Source organism: Eubalaena glacialis, chromosome 1, assembly GCF_028564815.1.
Source record: "Eubalaena glacialis isolate mEubGla1 chromosome 1, mEubGla1.1.hap2.+ XY, whole genome shotgun sequence".
In the NCBI taxonomy this organism is placed as follows: domain Eukaryota; kingdom Metazoa; phylum Chordata; class Mammalia; order Artiodactyla; family Balaenidae; genus Eubalaena; species Eubalaena glacialis.
In genome coordinates this window covers 157,829,352-157,851,719 of record NC_083716.1, presented here as the reverse complement: position 1 = coordinate 157,851,719, position 22,368 = coordinate 157,829,352, and the positions used below count along the sequence as shown (strand labels likewise).

Genomic DNA, 22,368 nt, shown 5'->3' with positions numbered 1-22,368 from the left:
GGAGCAGTACTAGCCACACACACATACAAAAGAGGTAAATACTTAAATGTAGAAAATAAAAAGATCTCTAGAATAGAATACAGGATGATAATTTCATAACCTTGCAGTAGAGATTTCCTTTCTTAGCATGACACAAAGACCAGAAATCATAAAAGAAAAGATTGACACACTTGACTAAACCAAAATGTAGATACGATAAATTGGGAAAACATATTTATAACTTACAAAAGGGACAAGTAAATATTCTTAATATAAAAAATTCTCCCACAAACTTAATAAAAAAGAAACTATCCAAGAGAAAGCAAACAAAAGAAATGACTAGAAAATTCACTAAAAAAGAAAATATATATAACAATAGGGATATTTTAGCACTTATTATGTGCCAGATACAATAGGTACATAGCATCTGCCTTACATGAATTTCGTTACTAAGGAGAGGCTATAGAATTCTCAACAATTCTACAAAGTGTCTTCTAAATTGAGATCAGTATTATAGTAAGGTCAATTAGCTTGCCAAAGTTACACAGCATGTCAATGATGGAGGCTGGGATTCAAGCTCTAATACCAGAACTCAGAGTTTTATCACTGTTTTCTACCAGTAACAATGTCACTGCTGCAGGTGCATTTACTTTAATGGAATAATAAGTACACAGATGTCTGTACAAGACAATAAGTGCACTCACTATTTATAATTGAGAAAAAAGTAAATAATCTAAATAATTATCAACAAGGAATTTATTTACTAACATATAGCATATCCACCATACCATGTAATACGCAGGAATTAAAAACAGTAAGGTAAATCTATGTAGCAATATGGGAATATTTTAGTAATATGTTGGTAGATTTTTAAAAATCAACTTGCAAAACAGAATTAGAGTATGATCTCATGTTATTTTTATTATTTAGAATAATTAGTAAAAACATCCCCCTTTTGGAAAAAAAAGAAGGGAAAACTACATTTAACAAATCATTTCCTATATAAGCTCATAGCTTTTATATACTGGTAAAATGTCTTATGCTGTTACATAGGTATTGCCTTCAATTTATACTGGAAATTTCTGATATGTTATTCCTAATGACAGCAGGTAATAACTAACTTATTCTCACCTCTAAACAATTAACCAACAATTTTATAGCTTGCTAAGAGATTATCTACAGTACTCATAGTATTTAAGTCAGCCACCTTCCTTATTGGTTTTCTCTAAAAATTACATTAAGCTATTTCAGGATAGAGTACTTTAAAAGAAAGTAGTTGAGCAATATGTATCAAAATTTTTTAAATTTCAACCCTCTTTGATCTAGCAATAGCTAGATTTTTCATTCAAAAGAAATTGTGACCAAAGATTTATTTCATCAGTGTCATCAGAGCACTAGTATAATAAAAAATTTAAATCAATCACAGGAAGCTGTTTAAATAAGTCATGGAACAACTACACAATATTATACACCCATATAAAATAATAGTGCAGAAAAAATTAAATAACCTGGAAAGAGGTCCACAGTATATTGTTAATGACAAAATTCAAGTAACAAAGTGGCATATAAAACATGAACTCATTTCAAAACTAGAAATCCCTAAAGAGAAAGATCTGGGAGGGTAAGCACCAAAGTGATTATCTCTGGATGGTGTAATTACATGTGATTTTAATTTTCCTCTTCTATATTTTCTAAAAGGAAAAATATTATATTTGTAATAACAAAATTAGTAGTTTAAAAAATTGAAAAGAATCAAAATTGTGTGCTGTGTTATATTTACCATATGGTATATAGTCATCTTCAGATTATTCATAGAGAGGGGAAAAATGGGGTACAAAAGCAAAGTGATGATCATTTATTAATCCAGTTCACCATCTTGTCCTACTCTTTCTAGCAGCCTCTTCCATGCTAAAAATTGGCTGTCACAACAGAATAAGGTGTACTTAGGCTACTCATATTCCACTGCAACACGGAAAGTAGTGAATGGGTTCTCCACGCATGTCATTTTAAGCTCCTCTATCCTCTAACAAAACTGGGGATGTCAACAACATTTTAATTAGAGATTAGAAGCTGTTAACAGTAAATGCCAAAAATATCAATAGTACAAGTTTGAGAGCAGTTACTATAAATCAGAAAGTTTTCCACAAGGTAATATTCCCAGCAGATGAAATACAATGTACCTATTTTTTAAGAGTCAAATTTTATGTGCAAAAGGGAAGCATCAATCATTGAAAGAATTATTATGAGAAGTAAGAAGACGCTCTAAAGTCATACCACCTATTTCTCAACCAACCCCAACCTCACCTGAGGTATTACAGATGGAGAGAACGTGATAAAACCAGCAAGATTTTTAGCTATAGTTTGAAAATGCACAGCTGCAGATGCCATAAAATAGAGGGTTCAACTCATTGTATGCTAGAGTAGAAGTAATATTGGTGATTGTTTTCTACATATCTGGTCTAATAAAACTTTTAGATTACCAAACAGATACCTGAATTTTAGAGCTAGTCAGAGGCAGAACTGGGCCTCCAAGGATTTCTGAGTCTAACTGAAAGATTTTCTAAAATTTCAAGTTCAGCACTATAATAATAGACAAAATGAGACGGACAAGCCATAAAGAGAATTATCATGGGGATTAGATTTAAATACAAATCAGTATAATTGGGTGGCAAAGTAGATAATGACTCAATGATAAGCATTTAAAAATTGTAAATTTTTAAGAGAAGAAATAGCACTTTAGACTCTTTTTATTAAGTATTAGAGACCACGAACTACAAAGAGGCTCATGTGATAATTCCTCATGCTTTTTTTATTTTGAAATGTGTGAAAAATTCATAAAGACATTTATTTTGCACCCAGTAGAAAGTACTTGGTGCAAAGGTTTGCTAGGCCAGTTAAGAAAAACAATTCAAGAGAAGCTAATAAATAGTATAGTTTTTTAAAGAAAGAAAGAGCATTTTAGTTCAGGATATTTATGACAGAGCAGAACCTCCAATAAAAAATATACATGCTGAGGAGATTCCTTGGAGAACAGGATTTCAGTAGAGACATTAAAGGTTCTCACAAATGAGTATGTGTACACATACTCACACACACACACATAATTTCTTATATAGGCTGAAAAAAAATGAATTAAAAGAAATTGTTAGAGAAACAAATTGTTATCTCTTTTACTACTAAAGAGATATAGTTGTAGATATAGAATAGCTAAATTTAAATTCTGTGACACTATACATCAAAGTTACAAAAATATATTTCACTTTTCTAACTTCTCTGAAAACTTGCAAACTTAAGGAAAGTTCCAATAATAGTACCTCCAGAGAACACCTAATAACTTTCACCTAGTTTAACATATTTTTAACCACTTGGCCACATTTGCCCTCCCCCCTTTATGGGTATGTGCTTGTGTGTCTGCATATCTGTATCTATACATACACTTTTTTTTTGCTGAACTATTTGAGAGTTACTTGTACACACTGCAGCACTTGATTGATGTATACTCTTCAGTATGTATCACCCAAGAATAATGATACTCTCTACACAACTGTGATAATATAATTATCACATTCAGAACACTTTACATTGATAATGTGATATAATTTATAATCCATATTTCCATTTTACCATTTGTCTCCCAAGTCATTTGCCTTTTGTTGGTTTTACTGTTTTTTTTTTTTTCTTTTTCAAATTATGATCCAATCAATCTTCATTCTCCTTTCATCTAGAGCAATTCTCCAATCTTGTCTAGTTTTTCACATCACTGACATTTTGGAAGTCTAGATCACTTGTTTCTCAGACTATTTCTCGATTTGAATCTGTCTGGTTAATTCCTCATGAATAGATTTAGGTTAAACATTATTGGCAGGACTATAACAAAGGTGCATCTTTTCCTTCTGAGGTGCAACATATTAGGAGGCACATGATGCCACACTGTCCTTTACTGGTGTTTTGAAGTTCAATCGTATGGTTAAGATGGTAGCTGCCAGATTTCTCCATTTTATAGGTAATATTCTAACTAATAAGTGATCTGTGAGGTGATACTTGGAGACCATGTGAATATCCTGTTTCCAAGCAGTCTTTTTACCCAATAATTTTAGCATCAACTGGTGACTGCTGCCTTAACCAATTATTACAATCGTTGTAAAGAAAAGTGATTTTCCATTTTTTATCCTTTCTACATTTGTTACCTGCCATTCTGTAAAAAGGCACTTTCCCTTCATCCGTTCTTCTCTCTAATTTCTTTTATGTATCAGTGTGGACTTATGGATTATTGTTTTTAATTCAGTGTGTTATAATCCATTTCTATCATTATTTTTTTGATTTGGGACATAATTGTCTCAAATATGTTCAGAGGGAGCCCCCTTAAAGCTAGCTCCTATGTCCTTTGGACATGTCTCTTCAGTTTTTGAGCCTGTTCCAAAATACAATTAAAAATAATGACATTTCAAAACAAAAGTCAATATTATATCAAATAGAACTCTACTAGAAGTACTCCCTCCAAACTCAGGAATAAAAATAAGGATATTAATTATTACCAATATGATTCAAAGTGGTTTTGAATATATTTTACATATGTAAAACAACAGAAAAAGAAACATAAGGAATTAACATAGGAAGAGGCAAGATATTATTTTGATGAAATGTATGCTATGAAATCTAAAAGAATCAGTGCAGAAATTATAGAATTAATGAGTAGTAATTTTTCCAGATGGAAGTTAAACATGCTAAAGCAGTATCATCAAGTTACGACTAGGTAGAAAATAGAAAGGAAGAAGAGACTTCATTCCAAATAACGAGGAAAAACTGCATTATTTAGAATGTAATTTAATAAGAGCTGCATTTAATCTCTATGAAGACAACCATTAAACTTAATCAGTATATTTAAACTATGACAAATAAATGGAGACATATTCTTGAATGGGTGGCCATAATATTATAAAATGAGTTTTTTAGTTAAACATAGTGGATTAAACATATGTTCCTTTCTACTCCTTCCTGAAACACCATTTAAATGATAGTAAATGTATATATACATTTTAAATTATAATACTATAAGAAAAAAAAAGAAAGGAGACAAAACAGATAGAAGGTATCAATATACTTTTTGAAACTGGAAACTGAATTGATTAAAAATAACCCAAAGGGTGAGAAAGGTAAGAGAGAAAGAGAAGGAGGTAGGCAGGAAGCAGGGGAGGAAGGGAGGGGAAGAGAGAGAGAGAGAAGGCAGTTCTATCGCAGAACTTCAGAAAAGCTAAGGAATCGTATTTCTGGATAGAAGGGTATAATAAGGTAGGGCTTTAAATGGAAAGATTTGTTCACAATTTTTTAAAAGAGGATGCCAAACTGATCTTCCCTACTCTGGAGCCAGGTGACTACTTAAATAGTTGACTGAAGTTTTATTCTATAAAAGTTTGAACCAAGAGGCTTTAGATTATGAGTCACCAAGAAGAGATGAGAGTGGAATAATTTGTCTTATTTAACAACTGGGATTAAATAAAGGCTTATTACACCACTCCCTTTCCTCCCTTTCCATTGATTGCCTCCCAGAATGCTGGCAACCAGGGTTTTCCTCCAGAGACAAGATACTGGAAAATTCCTCTCTGTGTAATCTGAACTGCCTAAGAGTAAATACCTGCAGATACTGACATTTGGTGACCTCCCAACAAAGAGATCAGTTCATCATGCATTCAAATCTCAGTGAAGCTCTCCAATCAACAAACTCTGCTCATAGTACACAGAGATAGGAATTCAAACCATATAAACAGAAAAACTGAACGTGGAGAAACATACATTCAGGGAACAGAAGAAACTTCAAAAAATGTATTTAAAAACCTCACAGAAATAAGAAACTATGTTGTATCCAGGAAGCAAGAATCAGAAGCTATAAAAAAAGAAAATCTGCAAATGGAATACCCAGGTCAAAGGATGAAAACTGAAAATCTGCAAATGGAATACCCAGGTCAAAGGATGAAAACTGAGCAAACAACAAGGTGAATCATTAAGAGAGTAGAAAGCACTGAGGAAAAAGAGAAGGTTCTAAAAGATTCCAGAGACTGGGCAGGGAGAACTCCTGTGCCTACGATGAGACTCTGAAAGGTTACTGGTCTTTTAACAACAATACTAGAAACTAAAAGATAATGGTCTCAAAAACTCTGAAATAGATATGGGATTCAGGAAACTGAATTAAAACTATTTTTCATCCCTGATAATATTTCCTGTTAATGATTATGGAACACAATTTTACAAACTCTAATGGAAAAAGCTTAGATAAATCAGACATACAATCAGACAAACCTGGATTGAACTCTAGCTCAACCTCTCACTAGCTTTGTAATCAATGGGTTATTTAGCTTCATTTTAATAAGAGAATAATACTGCCTAACTCATAGAATTGTTCTAAGAATTATATATAACTTTTATGAAACACCAAAAAGGTATTTGGTAATTTGTTACCATTATTTTCAGAACTATCATTTGTATTATTTAATTGAAGTGCTAGCCATAATAGATAAATGCTAAAAAAGTAAATATTTAAAGAATTGTAGAAAATACATTAAATTTTAGTAATTAAATAAACAGAATATCAATATGATGTGGTCATCAAATTGATCACTGCAAAGCTATGTAGAAACATGGAAAAAAAATTAGAAATTGTCAAAGAAAATGTCAGATTATAAAATATATGTACAGAATAATTTTAACTACATAAAAATATATATGCCTAAGCATTAGAATTGAAAAGTCAATATACAAAAATATAAGTAGTTTTATTAGAGTACTGGCATCTTGAATTATGATTCTTATTTAAGAATTTATTTAACAGCATGTTATCTATTTTTAATAGTGTTCAGATCACTGTAGAAACTACAAATAAGCAAAAAGAAAATGTGTTAAAAATCACCCCAAACCTCATGCCCAAGAGCTATTACTTTTAACTTTAGCGATGGATTATGATTATATATATACACACCATTTTTTAAAAAAAATTAGATTGTATATTTTAACTTGCAACCATCTCTGTTTCCCCTCAACAAATTACCACAAACTTCTTTGGATGGCATTCAAAGAAATCTTTTAAAATTGCATTTAGCATTTCATTATTTGGATGTTTCACACTCAACTCAACCCATTCTCTTATTGTGAGGTAAATGTTTGTTTCCAATATTTTAATTTTTTGTAAAGTGATGTAATGTCCACTCTTATGGCTAAATCTCTATACATACCTTTAATTGTTTTTATAAATTCGTAGAAGCGAAATTTATGTGTCATAAATATAAATCTTTTAACTTGGATATACACTGCCAAATTGCTCTGCACAGGAGTTGTAGCAATTAACATCTTTGCCAATAAGAGATAAGAAAGTTTCTGGATTTTTGAATGCTTGTTAATTTGGGGTTTCAAATTCTGTTTCCTTCCTTCTTCCTTTCTTTTCTTCTTTACTTTTCTAATTTGATAAGAAAAGTGGTACTGTATAGTTACTTCTATCAGTATTTCTTGGATTACTAATGATTTTAAATATTTGAAACATTCATGTCTGTGTATGTCCGTTGTCCAAATTTCTTGAAGCACCATGCTCAGAGTCAGTTTGGGACTTTAGTCTTGGCTTTGCCATTTACAAGCTGTATAACGGACTTCTGTATCCTGTAACACGAGTATCACCTGAAAACAACTAAAATAAAATACGAAATATAAAAAATACTTCTTAAATGATCCCATAAGGTAAGAAAAAAAGTAAGGAATTCTGGGGACAAGACTAAGTGAAGACTGGTATTCAGAGTAGTAAGGTAAGCACTTGAATTGTCTTTTGTCTTAAGAATATTTGCTGAATCAGCTGAAGTTGAGTATTAATTTTTGAGGCCTCAAAAGGTAGGATGTCTAACAGCAGACCCCCCTAAGAGTGCTGGGGCCACAAAGCATTACTCACTTTGTATAAGAGTTAGTTAGACACAATAATGATGATCATGATAATAATAGGAAACACTTACAGAACTTACTGCGTTCTAAGTGCTTCAAAGATATTAACTCATTTTATCCTCAGAAAACCCATAAAAAGGGGACCATTATAATCTTTATCTTAGAGATCAAGACACTGAAGAACAGAAAGGTTAAGTAATTTGTTCAAGGTTAGCAGTAGAGCCAAAATGCAAATTCAGACGGTCTGGGTCTAGGCACAATGCTCTTAAGCATTATGCCATACCACCCCCACCCTCTTGCTTCCTTCCCTAAGAGGAAATGTAAGGGAAATTGCCTATACAGAACTTTGACACTGGATGGATGGGAAAAATAAGTCCTCTCTGATAATTTGTAACCATGAGCTAACCCTCACTGAAGTCTGCAGTCTGAAGTCTCACTACTCTTTTGCTCCACAAAATCTCAAGCCAAGATGTTAAAGTGGTCCTATATTAATAGTATCATACTAATACTGTCAGGCATCTGATAGAAACGAATGTACACCTTGAAACACAGGTATCAAAATACTTTCACATGTAAAATTCAAAGAAAAATGAGTAGCTTAAGATTTAAAAAATCATTTAAATATATTAAAAAACAAGGCATCATAAGTAAAACAAATAAACAACAACATATGGCAGAATCCCTCCTAAGAAGTTGTCAGGTATTAGAATTACTGCACATACAATAAATATGTTTAATATGTTTCAAGAAGTAAAAAGTTTAACAATATAAGAAAAGAAGATGAATTCTGAAAAAGGAGAAAAGAGAATTTTTAAAAATGCAAAGTATGATAATCAAAGCAAAAGAAGTCAATCAATAGGTTAAACAGTAACTTCAATATAGTTGAAATGAGAATTAGAGAACTGTAACAGAGAAATGAATAAATTATGTCAAATGTAATCCTGAGACATAAAGAGGCACGGAAAATATTGCGAAAAGATCTCATGTACATCTGAATTAGAGCTCTAGCAAAGACAGAAAGAGGTAGAGGCTATATTGGAAGAGTGAAACTGTTAATACAAGATAAAGAAAAGATATCAAAAGCAAACAGAAAAAAAGATAAACTACATTCAAAGGACTGACAGACCAATAGTTAAACTTTTGAAAGAAATAGCATCCACAAGACAGTGAAATAATAACTTTAATGGGCTAAAAGAAATTAACCTAGTAACCTAGAATTCTATACCCAATAAAATTCTTCTAACAACAGAGTGAAATAAGGTCATTTAGAGATAAAGACTGAGAGGGTTTATCTCTCTCATGTCCTCACTGAATTTATTTTCAATCAAAAGTTCTGAAATGCCTAAGGAATGATGAGGTGAAAAAAAGTGGTAAATATAAATAAACAATATTAACATTATAAAATATGATATTTATTTCTTACAGAATTAAAAACATAAACAAAAATATATAAATTGGGAAAAGGTAAGCAGAGTTAAAATATTCTCTTCTAAGGTCTTTTTGTTTGAGTAGAGAGTAAAGGTATGTCTATAATTTAAACAGTATACATGATAACATTTCTAGGGTAAGCAAGTATAACCTCCAAACCAGCAGGAAAAAAAATGAATGAGAAAAAAATAATGAAGAATGCACAAAGAAGTCAATAAAAGAAAGAAATAAAGAGAAACAAAGAAATGATGGGAAAATAAATGTACTAAATTAAATGGCAGAAATAAACCCAAATACATCAGTAATTACAATAAACGTAAATGGGCTGTATAGTCTAGTTAAAAGATAAAAATTGTCGGATTGGATTTTAAAAAATTTAGCTATATTGTTCTCTTTTCAAAAGATACATCCATAACATAAATAAAAGTACAAAATGGAAAAAGATATTAATACAAATATCAAAATTATATTAATATAAGGAAAAAAGCATTACTAGAAATAAAGAGGATCATTGTTAAATGATAAAAAGTTTACTTCTTCAGGAAAATATAATAACAAAGTTGTACACAGCTAACGATCTCAAAATACATAAAGCAAAACTTGACAAGGAAAACTAAACAATGTAAAATGGGAGATTTATAGTTTAGCTTAGTAACTGAAAGGTCAAGAAGACAACATCATAAGAACATAAAAGATTTGAACAGTTACCCTTATCTAATGGATATATGTATAAAATGATACCCAGAGTTGTAAAATACACATTATTTTCAAGTACATTTCCAAAATAGAACATTTCAAAAGCTGATCACAAACTAGGCCACAAAAATAAGGCTCCGCAAGTTAAATAATTGATAGTATACAAACCACATTCTTTAACAACAATGAGATTAAGATAGAATTTAATAACAAAAGGATAACTAGAAATAATTCAATTGTTTTGAAAATAAGCAGCATACTTCTAAATAACTCAAAATGGAAATTGGAACTAAATATTCAGAACTAAGCGACAACCTAATATGAAAACCTGTGGTATACATGAAGATCAATAATTGAAGAGAATTTTATAACCTTAAATGCCTACTATGGAAAAGGACGAAAATTAGTGACCTGAGAATCCAATAAAACAGGTTTTATAAAAGAAACACAATAAACTTAAAAAAAAAAGAAAAAAACAGGAGTTGAAAAAAGCAAAGGACAAGAAATAATTAAAATAAAAAACCAGAAATTAATGAAATAGAAAATAAAGATAAAATAGAGGTGACGGGAAAGCTAAAAGCTGACTCTCTGAAAAGCGTAAAACTTCAAACCTCTGGATAGATTCAGCAAAAAGTTGTAAGGAAGAAAGGAAGAAAAAAAGGGAGGGAGGGAGGAAGCGAGGAAGAGAAGGAGGAAGGCAGGCATGCAGAAATAGCTAATGTCAGAAACTACATAACTACAGATGCTGCAGACATTAAAATAATAAGAGCATATTAAAACAGCTTCATTCCAATACATTTGAAGACAGATGAAATGAACTAGAAAAATATAGCTTATTGACACTGATTCAAGATTAAATAGAAAATTCTGAACATAACTACTAAAGAAATTGAATCAACAGTAAAAATCTCCCCACAAATAAAATTCCAGATTCAGCTGTACAATCTAAGGTGTTATTTAACCTCTATGATTCTTCGTTTACTTATTTATGATATCCCATATTATCTCTTAAGTATTATACTATCTCACAAGCAATTTAATTTGAAGATTATATAAAAAAGTACATAAGGCAATCTGTGAACTCTAAGGTGTTACAAAAACTATAAATATTATTCACCCAATTTTAGATTAAAATCAGAAAGCTCATAACTTTAAAAATAGACACATTCCAAAGAATCTTCCACAAAGTCAAATTTTCTCCAAAAGGCAAATCTTATTTTGCTACTGCATCCACTAAATACCTAATGATACATTCTTTGGGAGGAAAACTGGCCACAAAATAATACAACTGCAAATTAAAAATGCTGAAAAAATTTAGAGTAACCTTTTCAAATAGTCAATATTGTGTGTTAAAAACTTACTGACAAAGTTACAAAATGTAATTTAAGTAGTAACTATTTTTTGTTTAGTGCAATAGGTTAAAGATCCAAAGAAACAAAAAATAATATTGCAGAATGGGATGAAGAAGCATAACAAAACAATGTTTCATGGGTAATGAGTTAATGCTTTTTCCTTGTGAAACATAACCTTCTATGAATGTACGCTTCATAAAATACCTATAAATCTATTCATATTCACCTTTTCATGTATGCCTTCATTCAACAAAGATGTTAGTGCCTACCAGGTATGAGGCACAAGTTTAGACGTTGAGGATACAAAGATGAAAAACACTGAAGCTCACAACAATTTTACAGTCCAGTGAAGGAGAGACAGATATATAAAGAGAAGTACCTGAGTATGCACAGGATACTACAGATGTTCACAGAGGAGGTACACCTAATGCAAAATGAAAAGATCGGAGAATGTCCGCAGAAGGGATGACTTCTAAGCTGTATATGAGAGAAGAAATTAGAGTTAGCTAGGGGGAGATGGCTGGCCATTCCAGGAGGAGGGAACTCAGGCCACTGCTGTCACAGCTCCTCATACCCCCTCTTACAACCTCATCATGCATTAATATGTTATATTACACTGGTCAAGCATGGCACCTGTCACAAAAATTATTTCATAAAGAACAGGATTTTAAATTTACTATTGGATAATGCTAAAAATGAGCTTTAATAATGTGAGTTATATAATGTGTTTAAATTATTCTCCTAACTCTGGCAAGATACCTTAAATTTATTTTGAAATCAAACTTTAGACATCCATGTTTGACTAAAATACAGTGAAATTTAAAAAAAAAATCATGCCCATCTTGTTTCAGTTTTCCATGCACTGGCATAGCTAGAAATTATAAGAAGCCAAGGGATGTATGACGGGATGGGAAAGCTGGGCGTATCTCTGGTCCAGAACAAAGAAAGGGCACTTCACTGAATTCTGAGGCTACCTTTCCAAACTATTTCATGTACTAACTTGCCACCTTAGTATGCAGCATGTATCAGAACGTCAACAGGTTGTGTGTTTTCCTGAAAAGGTTCCCTGAACTAAGGCCACTATCCTGGGCTCTTCTTCTAGGACTGATTGGCTTTGGGGATTGTTTCTTATACCACTACTTCTATCTTAACTTTTCTATGACTCCAGTAACATTTACCCATGAACCACTAAATTAAATATTAAAGTATTTTCAAGGCCATAATGTTTTCAATTACATTAATTTTGATCTCTGTAAGAAATGCACTCTACCATTAGGGATAGCTGTTACTCTGAAGAGGAAAATAGTCACTGATGGAAAGCAAAATAATAGAAAGATCAAGTAGTAAGTAGCAACACAGCTGGGGCTGTGTTTGGCTTTGGTACAGTAAAGAAAATGTTGATAATGTACATTTTATTTTCTTCATGCTGCTTACATGGATATATGAGGAATTTATTCTAAGGCAACAGTCTGATTTCTCACAGAATCCTGTATTTTCTTACAGGAACTTATATTCTGATTAAATTTTTCCCATCTATCTTCTCTTGGTGAGTAGGAATGTTCTAGTCTTATACAACATAATAAATTATGCTTTTCATAGTTTCTTTTGTCTGACTTTAAAATTTCTTTGATTTGCCAATGAACAGACTGTGAGCTCCTAGTAGGGCCAATGTTCTGTTCTCGTAAGTCTTCTGCTTTGTAAATGCCTTATACAAACAATCCAGGTTTATATATTCAGCTAGCTGAATAAAACAAGCGATTCTGATCACTCACATAAATGTTACATCAAAATCAAAATATTCAGCTGAGAAATATTACAGAAAAACTATAGGTACTGATACTAAATTGAAAGAACTCAGCATTTGGAGTTAGACGGATCTGGCTAGAATCTTATTGTCACTACTATGTCACAGCTGTGTAACAGACAAGCTACTTCATTTTTTCTAGCCTTTTGCTTTCTTCTCTTGAAATAAAGAGAATTACATATACTCTTCAGAGGATTAAATGAGGTAACAAATGTACAGCAACTAGCAAAAAATAGTGGACATTACCATTTTCAACTCTGCTTTTTATCAAAGTAGATGGGGAGGTCTTTCTTAGGTCAGTGACTTTGAGATTTGGCTGAAGTAGATGAAAGCAATATCCTGTTTAACTTCATGCCCAGATCAACCTTGTTCCTACAATATTTTTGAGGCAGAAGAAAGGAGGATGGGATGGATTAGAACAGCAAACTTGAAAACAAGACTAGATACATGACTTTTAAACATTATCCTTCTAATTTAATTCAGGCCCACCTGGATCACTTTAAATTGGAGGATTCTGTGAATGGATAAGATAGGCTAAGTGAAACAACAAATAGCTTGATTTGCATTTATGGGTATGTATTATGTATGTATATAGAGATTGTTCAACATACTTGTGTATGTATATACACGCATGTGTGAGTACACACACATACCTTACACAAACACACATAAGACAAATCTATGCACGGGAAAATCAGAACCAAAGAAAAACAAAGAGAAATGTAATGAGTTGTAGTTTAAAATTTAACATCTATTTTTACTGAAAGAACACAATTTTTAAAAAGTTTAGTATTCAGTTTATATTATAGCTGAGGCTAGTAGTCAGTATACTGAAATAAAATGAGGTTAAAAAAACAAACCCAACACTCTCCTAACCTAGCTAGCAAGCATAAAGATGGTAAAGTAGTACTGAAGTTCCTTTACTTAAATTTATTTTAGGTTCTGAGAGAATGTGCATTTAATTTCATTTATTTATATGTTTAAGGTGACAGCATACAAGCATTAGTTATATTGTAGTTTTATCTCTGTTTTAATTTTAAAACTTTGTTGATTTTTCTTCGAACCATGTCTAGCCTTCTTTTCTGCTTTTGCACTTATCGGACAGGATGGAGCTACTAACATTTATAAAATACCTCAAAAGTAATGTCAAAGACATCGTGGATGAATAACCGACAGGTGAACTATAAAGGGAAATTAATGACTGTTACTGGTGCAGTGGAACATAGATTTGATCTTATTTGTGAACATTCTTAAGTGAGGAATATGCAAGATTGTACCTTCCGAAGATGCTAATCAATAAATCAATCCTTTCCCACATTCTCTTCTTACAATGTGACTGACACTCCTCCCACTGAGAGGTAGGTGGTATTTTCCCTTCCCTTCAACATGAGCCCATGACTGTTCTAACAAGTAGAATATGGTAAAGATGATTAGGTCACCTGAGGTTAGATCATAAAAAGTATATAAAACTTCCACCTAATTTTCTTCTTCTTGAGACACTTGCTTTTGGGTCCTGGTCCCCACGCTATGAGGAAACTCAAACTAGCCCATGAAGAGACCATACAAAGTAGTCCTTTTAGAGAAGAATTAATTCCCCAAGCCATCATCCGAAATTAATTGCTAAAAAGCTGAATGAACAATGATGCAGATGACTTTAGCTCTCACAGACTTCCAACCCTCAAGCTGGACCCCAAACATCATGGAACTGAGACAAACCATCCCCACTATGCCCTGTCTGAAATCCTGACCCAGAATCTGTGAGTATAATAAATGTATGTTCTATCCCATTAATTTCGGGTAATTTGTTATGCACCATTAGATAACTGGAATAAGGTACTTCCATACATACAAGTTTGAGACTCTGGCATTTGAGGCCTATGTGTAGAGGTTTGTACTTGTATGAAAATCTGAGTATATCTCTAATGATGGCAACGGGGAAGACAGGGGGGGTTAACATCTGATCTAATTTTCCCAGTCAATATATGGCTCTTGCTTTCTCTTGCCTTAGGGACATTCTATTCTATTCCCTCAGCCTGAACATTCATCCTCCCCTGTGACCCAACACTCACTCTGATCTTCACTTGGTAAATTCCTACTCTCCTCAAAGGTCTTAGGTCTTACATGAAATGTCACATTCTCCCAGAAGACTCATCTGACTGCTAAGGAATGGATTTAGGTGCCCCTTCTATTAGATTATAGTGAATTTATCACACTATATTCCAGTTATTTATCCCTCCATGCTACTAGCCTGTAAGCTCCTTGAGGGTATGAACTTTCTTATTTACTACTGCATACCCAGCATCAAGTAGTGATGGATGATCAATAAAAATCATTTTGATAAATGAGTATATGAATGAATGAATGAATGCTTCTCTCTACCTCTACCCTGCTATAAAGGACTGAAAGGCAAGACCTTGGAAAGCTGGAGAAAGTAGATATTCAGAAACTGCAGTAGGTTAGACAGGAATGAACAAAGACACAATGAAGTTAGCAGCTAAAGTCATTGGGTCTGATGAATTTCAGAGACAAAACAGTCTCCATTCTGGTTTCAGAAAATTCTGCAAATCAGACTCAGTTCTCCCTCAGTTTGTCTTACCTTTCTCTCCTGACATACACTTTCGTTTCCTCATGTTACCGTGGTTTGTAGACCCTCATGATAACCTCCAGAAATTCAAAATCTCCTAATTTATCCAGGTCTGCCCTTAAAAATGCCCCATACTTAGGATCATACACCTGGCAGTTTTCAAGACAGTACTGATTTCATACATTTTTTTCTTTTCATTAATCTAAACATCAATCTACATGAAATAATATTATTATAAAAACTACCATATAAACGCATTCATGAATTGATAAAAGTGTAAGATAGATCCCAATTTTCTGGAGAGAAAAAAAGGACATCTGCCTAAAGATTCCAAAATTATGCTCCAATTCTTGGAAGTTTTTGCTTCCATTCCTTAGTACTGATTTAAACTAAGTATTGATTTAATTGTAACAATTAACTCTAGAGTACAAATCACTTTATCCCTCCCCAGGGATTATCAACAGGAGATGAGGGACTTGTTTCCTTAAACAAATTACCCAATAAAGAATTACTTTTGAGTTAGGAATATCTTTCAGCATTCATTGTCTACTGCAGGTAGTGTATACAAAAAGTCTCTCACGGAGTACAAGTCTATGCTTTTTGCAGGCTTGTATATTTATCCCTCTTCCTCGTTGTCACCTACTAGGTAACTTCCTCTTCAAAAACTTCTTTCATTTTTTATCGCCTTGCACCTGGCTCATAGGCTTTTATTTTTACCCCAAACTTGCAATCAACCAGAGTAACCACAATATGCTACATTAATAACCCCATACTTATCTTCCATTTCTTGATTTTTCTTAGTGATTCAATCAACCATTTTTTTCCATGGACATGCCCCAGATGTCATTACTGCTCTACCCTCAAAATAATAAATTTAGGCATTCTATTCTCTGACCATGACCTCCCAACATCCCAGCATTCTCTTCTAATTACAATCCAATATATATACATTCTCAAGGCAAGTCACCTCCAAAGTAGGAACTGTAAGACAATTGTAAGACAAGTGTCTTACAATACACTTGTAAGACAAGTGTAAGACAGTGCTGTAGAGTACAGGAAGAAAGTCTTAGAACTTTTTAATCTTTATTTATATTTTATATTTTTATAGTTTATATTTTTGCAGAACATATAAAGTAGGTTGCAGGTTATACAAAGTAGATTTTATTATACTTATGTAATTTAATATATTTTTAATAAGCTTTATATAAAGTATATGAGCATACAGGTAAATACATATAATTTATAAATACATATATACATTGGTGGTATGTTTTAAAAAATTGAAGACCATTTCATTGGCTACTTTCTACTTCTGTTCTTTCTCTTTACTGCCTTCCCTACTCTCTTTACTGCCTTCCCTACTCTGTTTTTATTGCATTGTACATCACTTAAGTCACTCCCCTGTCAATATATTCAATTCCCCTGCCCCACTGTCCTTCCATTGTATCTGGGTTCCTGAGTGCTTCAACAGAAAAATTACAAAATATAAAACTCTACAGATAGTGGCCACCATAAATCCTTGGTAAGCACCCTCAATTTGGGCCTCAATGATGCCTGGTAATCCTATTAGCTTTTCCTCTTTAGCTCTCTCAACCTCCCTAGTGATTGTTTCAAACATTCAACATTTCTCTAAAAACTGTCCTTACCAGCTCTTCCCTCACTCCCAGCAGAGCATGTAAAGTGCTGGTTAATAGGAAAAAAAAAAAAAAAAAAAAAAAAATCACTGCCCTTAGATGAGCTGAGAACTCAGCTACCTCAATTTTCTACCACCAATGCTACAAACAACTATTCATAGATTTCCAACATTTCTTCTTCCCTCCTCTTAGTAATGGAAAGGTATTTCTTTCCGTGCTCTGGTGTTTTAGTCTCACTCCTCTTACCTGTTTATCATTTCTGTTGCTAATTTGTTCAGTCTCTCTATTACCCTTAGAAGTTAAACATGCTTAAGTCTCTCCCATTATTAAAAGAGCTCCCCTCCAGTCTCAGGTTCTCTCCAGCTAGTACCCTTTTTTTCTCCTTCTTTTTTACAATCAAACTCCATACAAGAGTGGAGACATCAACTGTCTCCTTTTCTCCACCTCTCACTTACTACTCAATTACAGCAACTAGGCTTCCATTACCATTAATTTAGGTCATTAATTAATATTTATATTGGCAAATTCAATGACACTTTTTTTTTTTAACATCTTTATTGGAGTATAATTGCTTTACAATGGTGTGTTAGTTTCTGCTTTATAACAAAGTGAATCAGTTATACATATACATATGTTCCCATATCTCTTCCCTCTTGCATCTCCCTCCCTCCCACCCTCCCTATCCCACACCTCTAGGTGGTCACAAAGCACAGAGCTGATCTCCCTGTGCTATGCGGTTGCTTCCCACTAGCTATCTATTTTACGTTTGGTAGTGTATATATGTCCATGACACTCTTTCACTTTCTCACATCTTACCCTTCCTCCTCCCCATATCCTCATGTCCATTCTCTAGTAGGTCTGTGTCTTTATTCCCATCTTGTCACTAGGTTCTTCATGACCTTTTTGTTTTCCCTTAGATTCCATATATATGTGTTAGCATACTGTATTTGTTTTCCTCTTTCTGACTTACTTCACTCTGTATGACAGACTCTAACTCCATCCACCTCACTACAAATAACTCCATTTCATTTCTTTTTAAGGCTGAGTAATATTCCATTGTATATATGTGCCACATCTTCTTTATCCATTCATCCAATGATGGACACTTAGGTTGCTTCCATGTCTTGGCTATTGTAAATAGAGCTGCAATGAACATTTTGGTACATGACTCCTTTTGAATTATGGTTTTCTCAGGGTATATGCCCAGTAGTGGGATTGCTGGGTCGTATGGTAGGTCTATTTTTAGTTTTTTAAGGAACCTCCATACTGTTCTCCATAGTGGCTGTATCAATTTACATTCCCACCAACAGTGCAAGAGGGTTCCCTTTTCTCCACACCCTCTCCAGCATTTATTGTTTCTAGATATTTTGATGGTGGCCATTCTGACCGGTGTGAGATGATATCTCATTGTAGTTTTGATTTGCATTTCTCTAATGATTAATGATGTTGAGCATTCTTTCATGTGTTTGTTGGCAATCTGTATATCTTCTTTGGAGAAATGTCTATTTAGGTCTTCTGCCCATTTTTGGATTGGGTTGTTCACTTTTTTGTTATTGACCTGCATGAGCTGCTTGTAAATCTTGGAGATTAATCCTTTGTCACTTGCTTCATTTGCAAATATTTTCTCCCATTCTCAGGGTTGTCTTTTGGTCTTGTTTATGGTTTCCTTTGCTGTGCAAAAGCTTTTAAGTTTCATTAGGTCCCATTTGTTTATTTTTGTTTTTATTTCCATTTCTCTAGGAGCTGGGTCAAAAAGGATCTTGCTGTCATGGAGTGTTCTGCCTATGTTTTCCTCTAAGAGTTTGATAGTGTCTGGCCTTACATTTAGGTCTTTAATCCATTTTGAGTTTATTTTTGTGTATGGTGTTAGGGAGTGTTCTAATTTCATACTTTTACATGTACCTGTCCAGTTTTCCCAGCACCACTTACTGAAGAGGCTGTCTTTTCTCCACTGTATATGCTTGCCTCCTTTATCAAAGATAAGTGACCATATGTGCGTGCGTTTATCTCTGGGCTTTCTATTCTGTTCCATTGATCTATGTTTCTGTTTTTGTGCCAGTACCAAACTGTCTTGATTACTGTAGCTTTGTAGTATAGTCTGAGGTCAGGGAGCCTGATTCCTCCAGCTCCATTTTTCATTCTCAAGATCGCTTTGGCTATTCGGGGTCTTTTGTGTTTCCATACAAATTGTGAAATTTTTTGCTCTAGTCCTCAACAAAATACTAGCAAACAGAATCCAACAGCACATTAAAAGGATCATACACCATGATCAAGTGGGGTTTGTTCCAGGAATGCAAGGATTCTTCAATATACGCAAATCTATCAACGTGATACACCATATTAACAAATTGAAGAATAAAAACCATATGATCATCTCAGTAGATGCAGAGAAAGCTTTCAACAAAATTCAACACCCATTTATGATAAAAGCCCTGCAGAAAGTAGGCATAGAGGGAACTTTCCTCAACATAATAAAGGCCATATATAACAAACCCACAGCCAACATTGTCCTCAATGGTGAAAAACTGAAACCATTTCCACTAAGATCAGGAACAAAACAAGGTTGCCCACTCTCACCACTATTATTCAACATAGTTTTGGAAGTGTTAGCCACAGCAATCAGAGAAGAAAAAGAAATAAAAGGAATCCAAATCAGAAAAGAAGAAGTAAAGCTGTCACTGTTTGCAGATGACATGATACTATACATAGAGAACCCTAAAGATGCTACCAGAAAACTACTAGAGCTAATCAATGAATTTGGTAAAGTAGCAGGATACAAAATTAATGCACAGAAATCTCTTGCATTCCTATACACTAATGATGAAAAATCTGAAAGTGAAATTAAGAAAACACTCCCATTTACCATTGCAACAAAAAGAATAAAATATCTAGGAATAAACCTACCTAAAGAGACAAAAGACCTGTATGCAGAAAATTATAAGATACTGATGAAAGAAATTAAAGATGATACAAATAGATGGAGAAATATACCATGTTCTTGGATTGGAAGAATCAACATTGTGAAAATGACTCTACTACCCAAAGCAATCTACAGATTCAATGCAATCCCTATCAAACTACCACTGGCATTTTTCAATGACACTTTCTGATCATTATTTTTCATTGCTTCTCAGGAGCTTTTGACTCAGCTCTTTCTTTGTCTTGGAGACACCAAACAGTTTTCCACCTATCTCACTGACTATTTGTCTCCTTTATGTTCTCTTCATCATCAATGGTTCTCAACTTTGGCTGAATCACCGGGGAAGCTTTTGAAACATAGGATATCTCAGGACACATCAAGACTAACTGAATCACAATCCCTGGAGTGTGGAGCCTAGGTACCATATTTTTAGAAACCTCATTAGGTGATTCAGACACAGTGTGAAAATTAAGAACCTCTGCCTTAAATGTTGTCCGCAGGGCTCTGCCACAGGCCCTCTTTCCTTCTTACAGTATGCATGTACAAACTCACCTACTCTTGTGGCTTAAGTTATGATCTATATGCTGATAAATCCCAAATCTGTATCTTCAGCTCAGATCTCTCTTCTGATTTCTAGACCTATATATGTATTCAAATCTTTCATTCAGACAGAAACACTCCGATGGTTTATATGTTTGTATGTCTTGAACTCAAAGTATCTCATACTGAATTAATCACTCCCCATCCCCCAAATAACTCGCTTATTACTGTTCTTCCAATGAACTACTAAATTCCAACAACTATAACTCTTAAATATCTCTCCAATCTATTACTTTCTATCCCTATTCTTCCTACAGGTCACCATCATTGCTTAACTGGACTGATACTAGAGATTCTTAACTGGCCTCGCACCTACAATCTTGCTCTCCTTCAATCCATACTCTTCACTGCAACCAGAATGATTTTTCTAAAATGCAAACTTTATTACATTACTCTACTCACATTGCTCAAACTTTATCATGCTTTAAACCTTCCAGTGGCTTCTCCTCGCCTTCAGAATAATTTTTAAATACCTTAACACAACTTACAAAGTCCTTCATGAATGTGCCCCTGCCTGCCCTCCCCCTACATTCAAAGCTCAAATACTGAATTTCCAGTTCTTTGACGGGTCATCCTTCTCTCTCCTCTAGGCATTGGTACAAGATTATTCCTACCTGAAATAATTTTTCCATGTCTTTACTGGTCTAGGTAACTACTTATTTTTCAGGTCTCAATTTAAATGCCACAGCTTCCAGGGACACCTTTCCTATGTACAGTCTGTGGTATAGGCCAGTGGCAGAGCTAGTGCTCAACAAATAGTCAAATGTACCTCCTCTGCATTTTCTAGCATGCCTTCCAGTAAGGTTGGGGGAATGAGGTTGATTTCTGGCCAGTAAGATGAGAGGAAAAAGAAGTAAACAACTTACAGGACTGTCCTTAAAAATGTCCAATTCTCTACTTCCTACTTCCTCTGTCATGACACCTGAAGAAGCCACCTGAAGAAGCAAGATGGAGGAGAAATGCCTGATATAAACTGGATATTACTTGTGTGAAAAGCAAATTCCTTGTGTAATAAATTACTGAGATATCTGGGTTAATTTGCTACCAAGATTAACCTAGCCTACACTTACTAATAACAATACAGGGCTTCTGCTATATACTCCCACAGGACTCCTTTACTACCTAGCATAGTTTGTTATTGCTTACCTCTCTGTCTGCCCAGATAAGACTCTTAGCATTTTAAGGAAAAGTTTTGTGCTTCTCCTGTTCCCAGCCTTATGTCTAGAATGTAGCATAGTGCTTGAAACTTACAAGGCATTAAGAAAATATTTTGGTACATGAATGAATGGATCAATATAACCTACTTTGTTTAGTAGAATACTGTAGTACCACCAGTTTGAATTTGTAAGTAATACTATATACCAGATATTTTATCTGCCAGTATTTTTTCTATATCTTTTACTTTTAGTTAAAAGCAGCTATATATATTTTGTATCCTGTTTTAATTTTTTTCACTA

At 33.6% G+C, this 22,368-nt stretch overlaps 1 protein-coding gene across 1 annotated transcript in view; it reads right to left on the bottom strand.

Annotated features, from left to right (window-relative positions):
- Nucleotides 1-22,368, bottom strand: part of LOC133091476 (uncharacterized) — a 184,535-nt gene that overhangs the window by 95,036 nt on the left and 67,131 nt on the right. Inside the window, exon 4 of the mRNA XM_061190823.1 lies at nt 11,749-11,846. Coding sequence (XP_061046806.1) covers nt 11,749-11,846 — 98 coding nt within the window. The remainder of the gene's footprint in view (nt 1-11,748; nt 11,847-22,368) is intronic.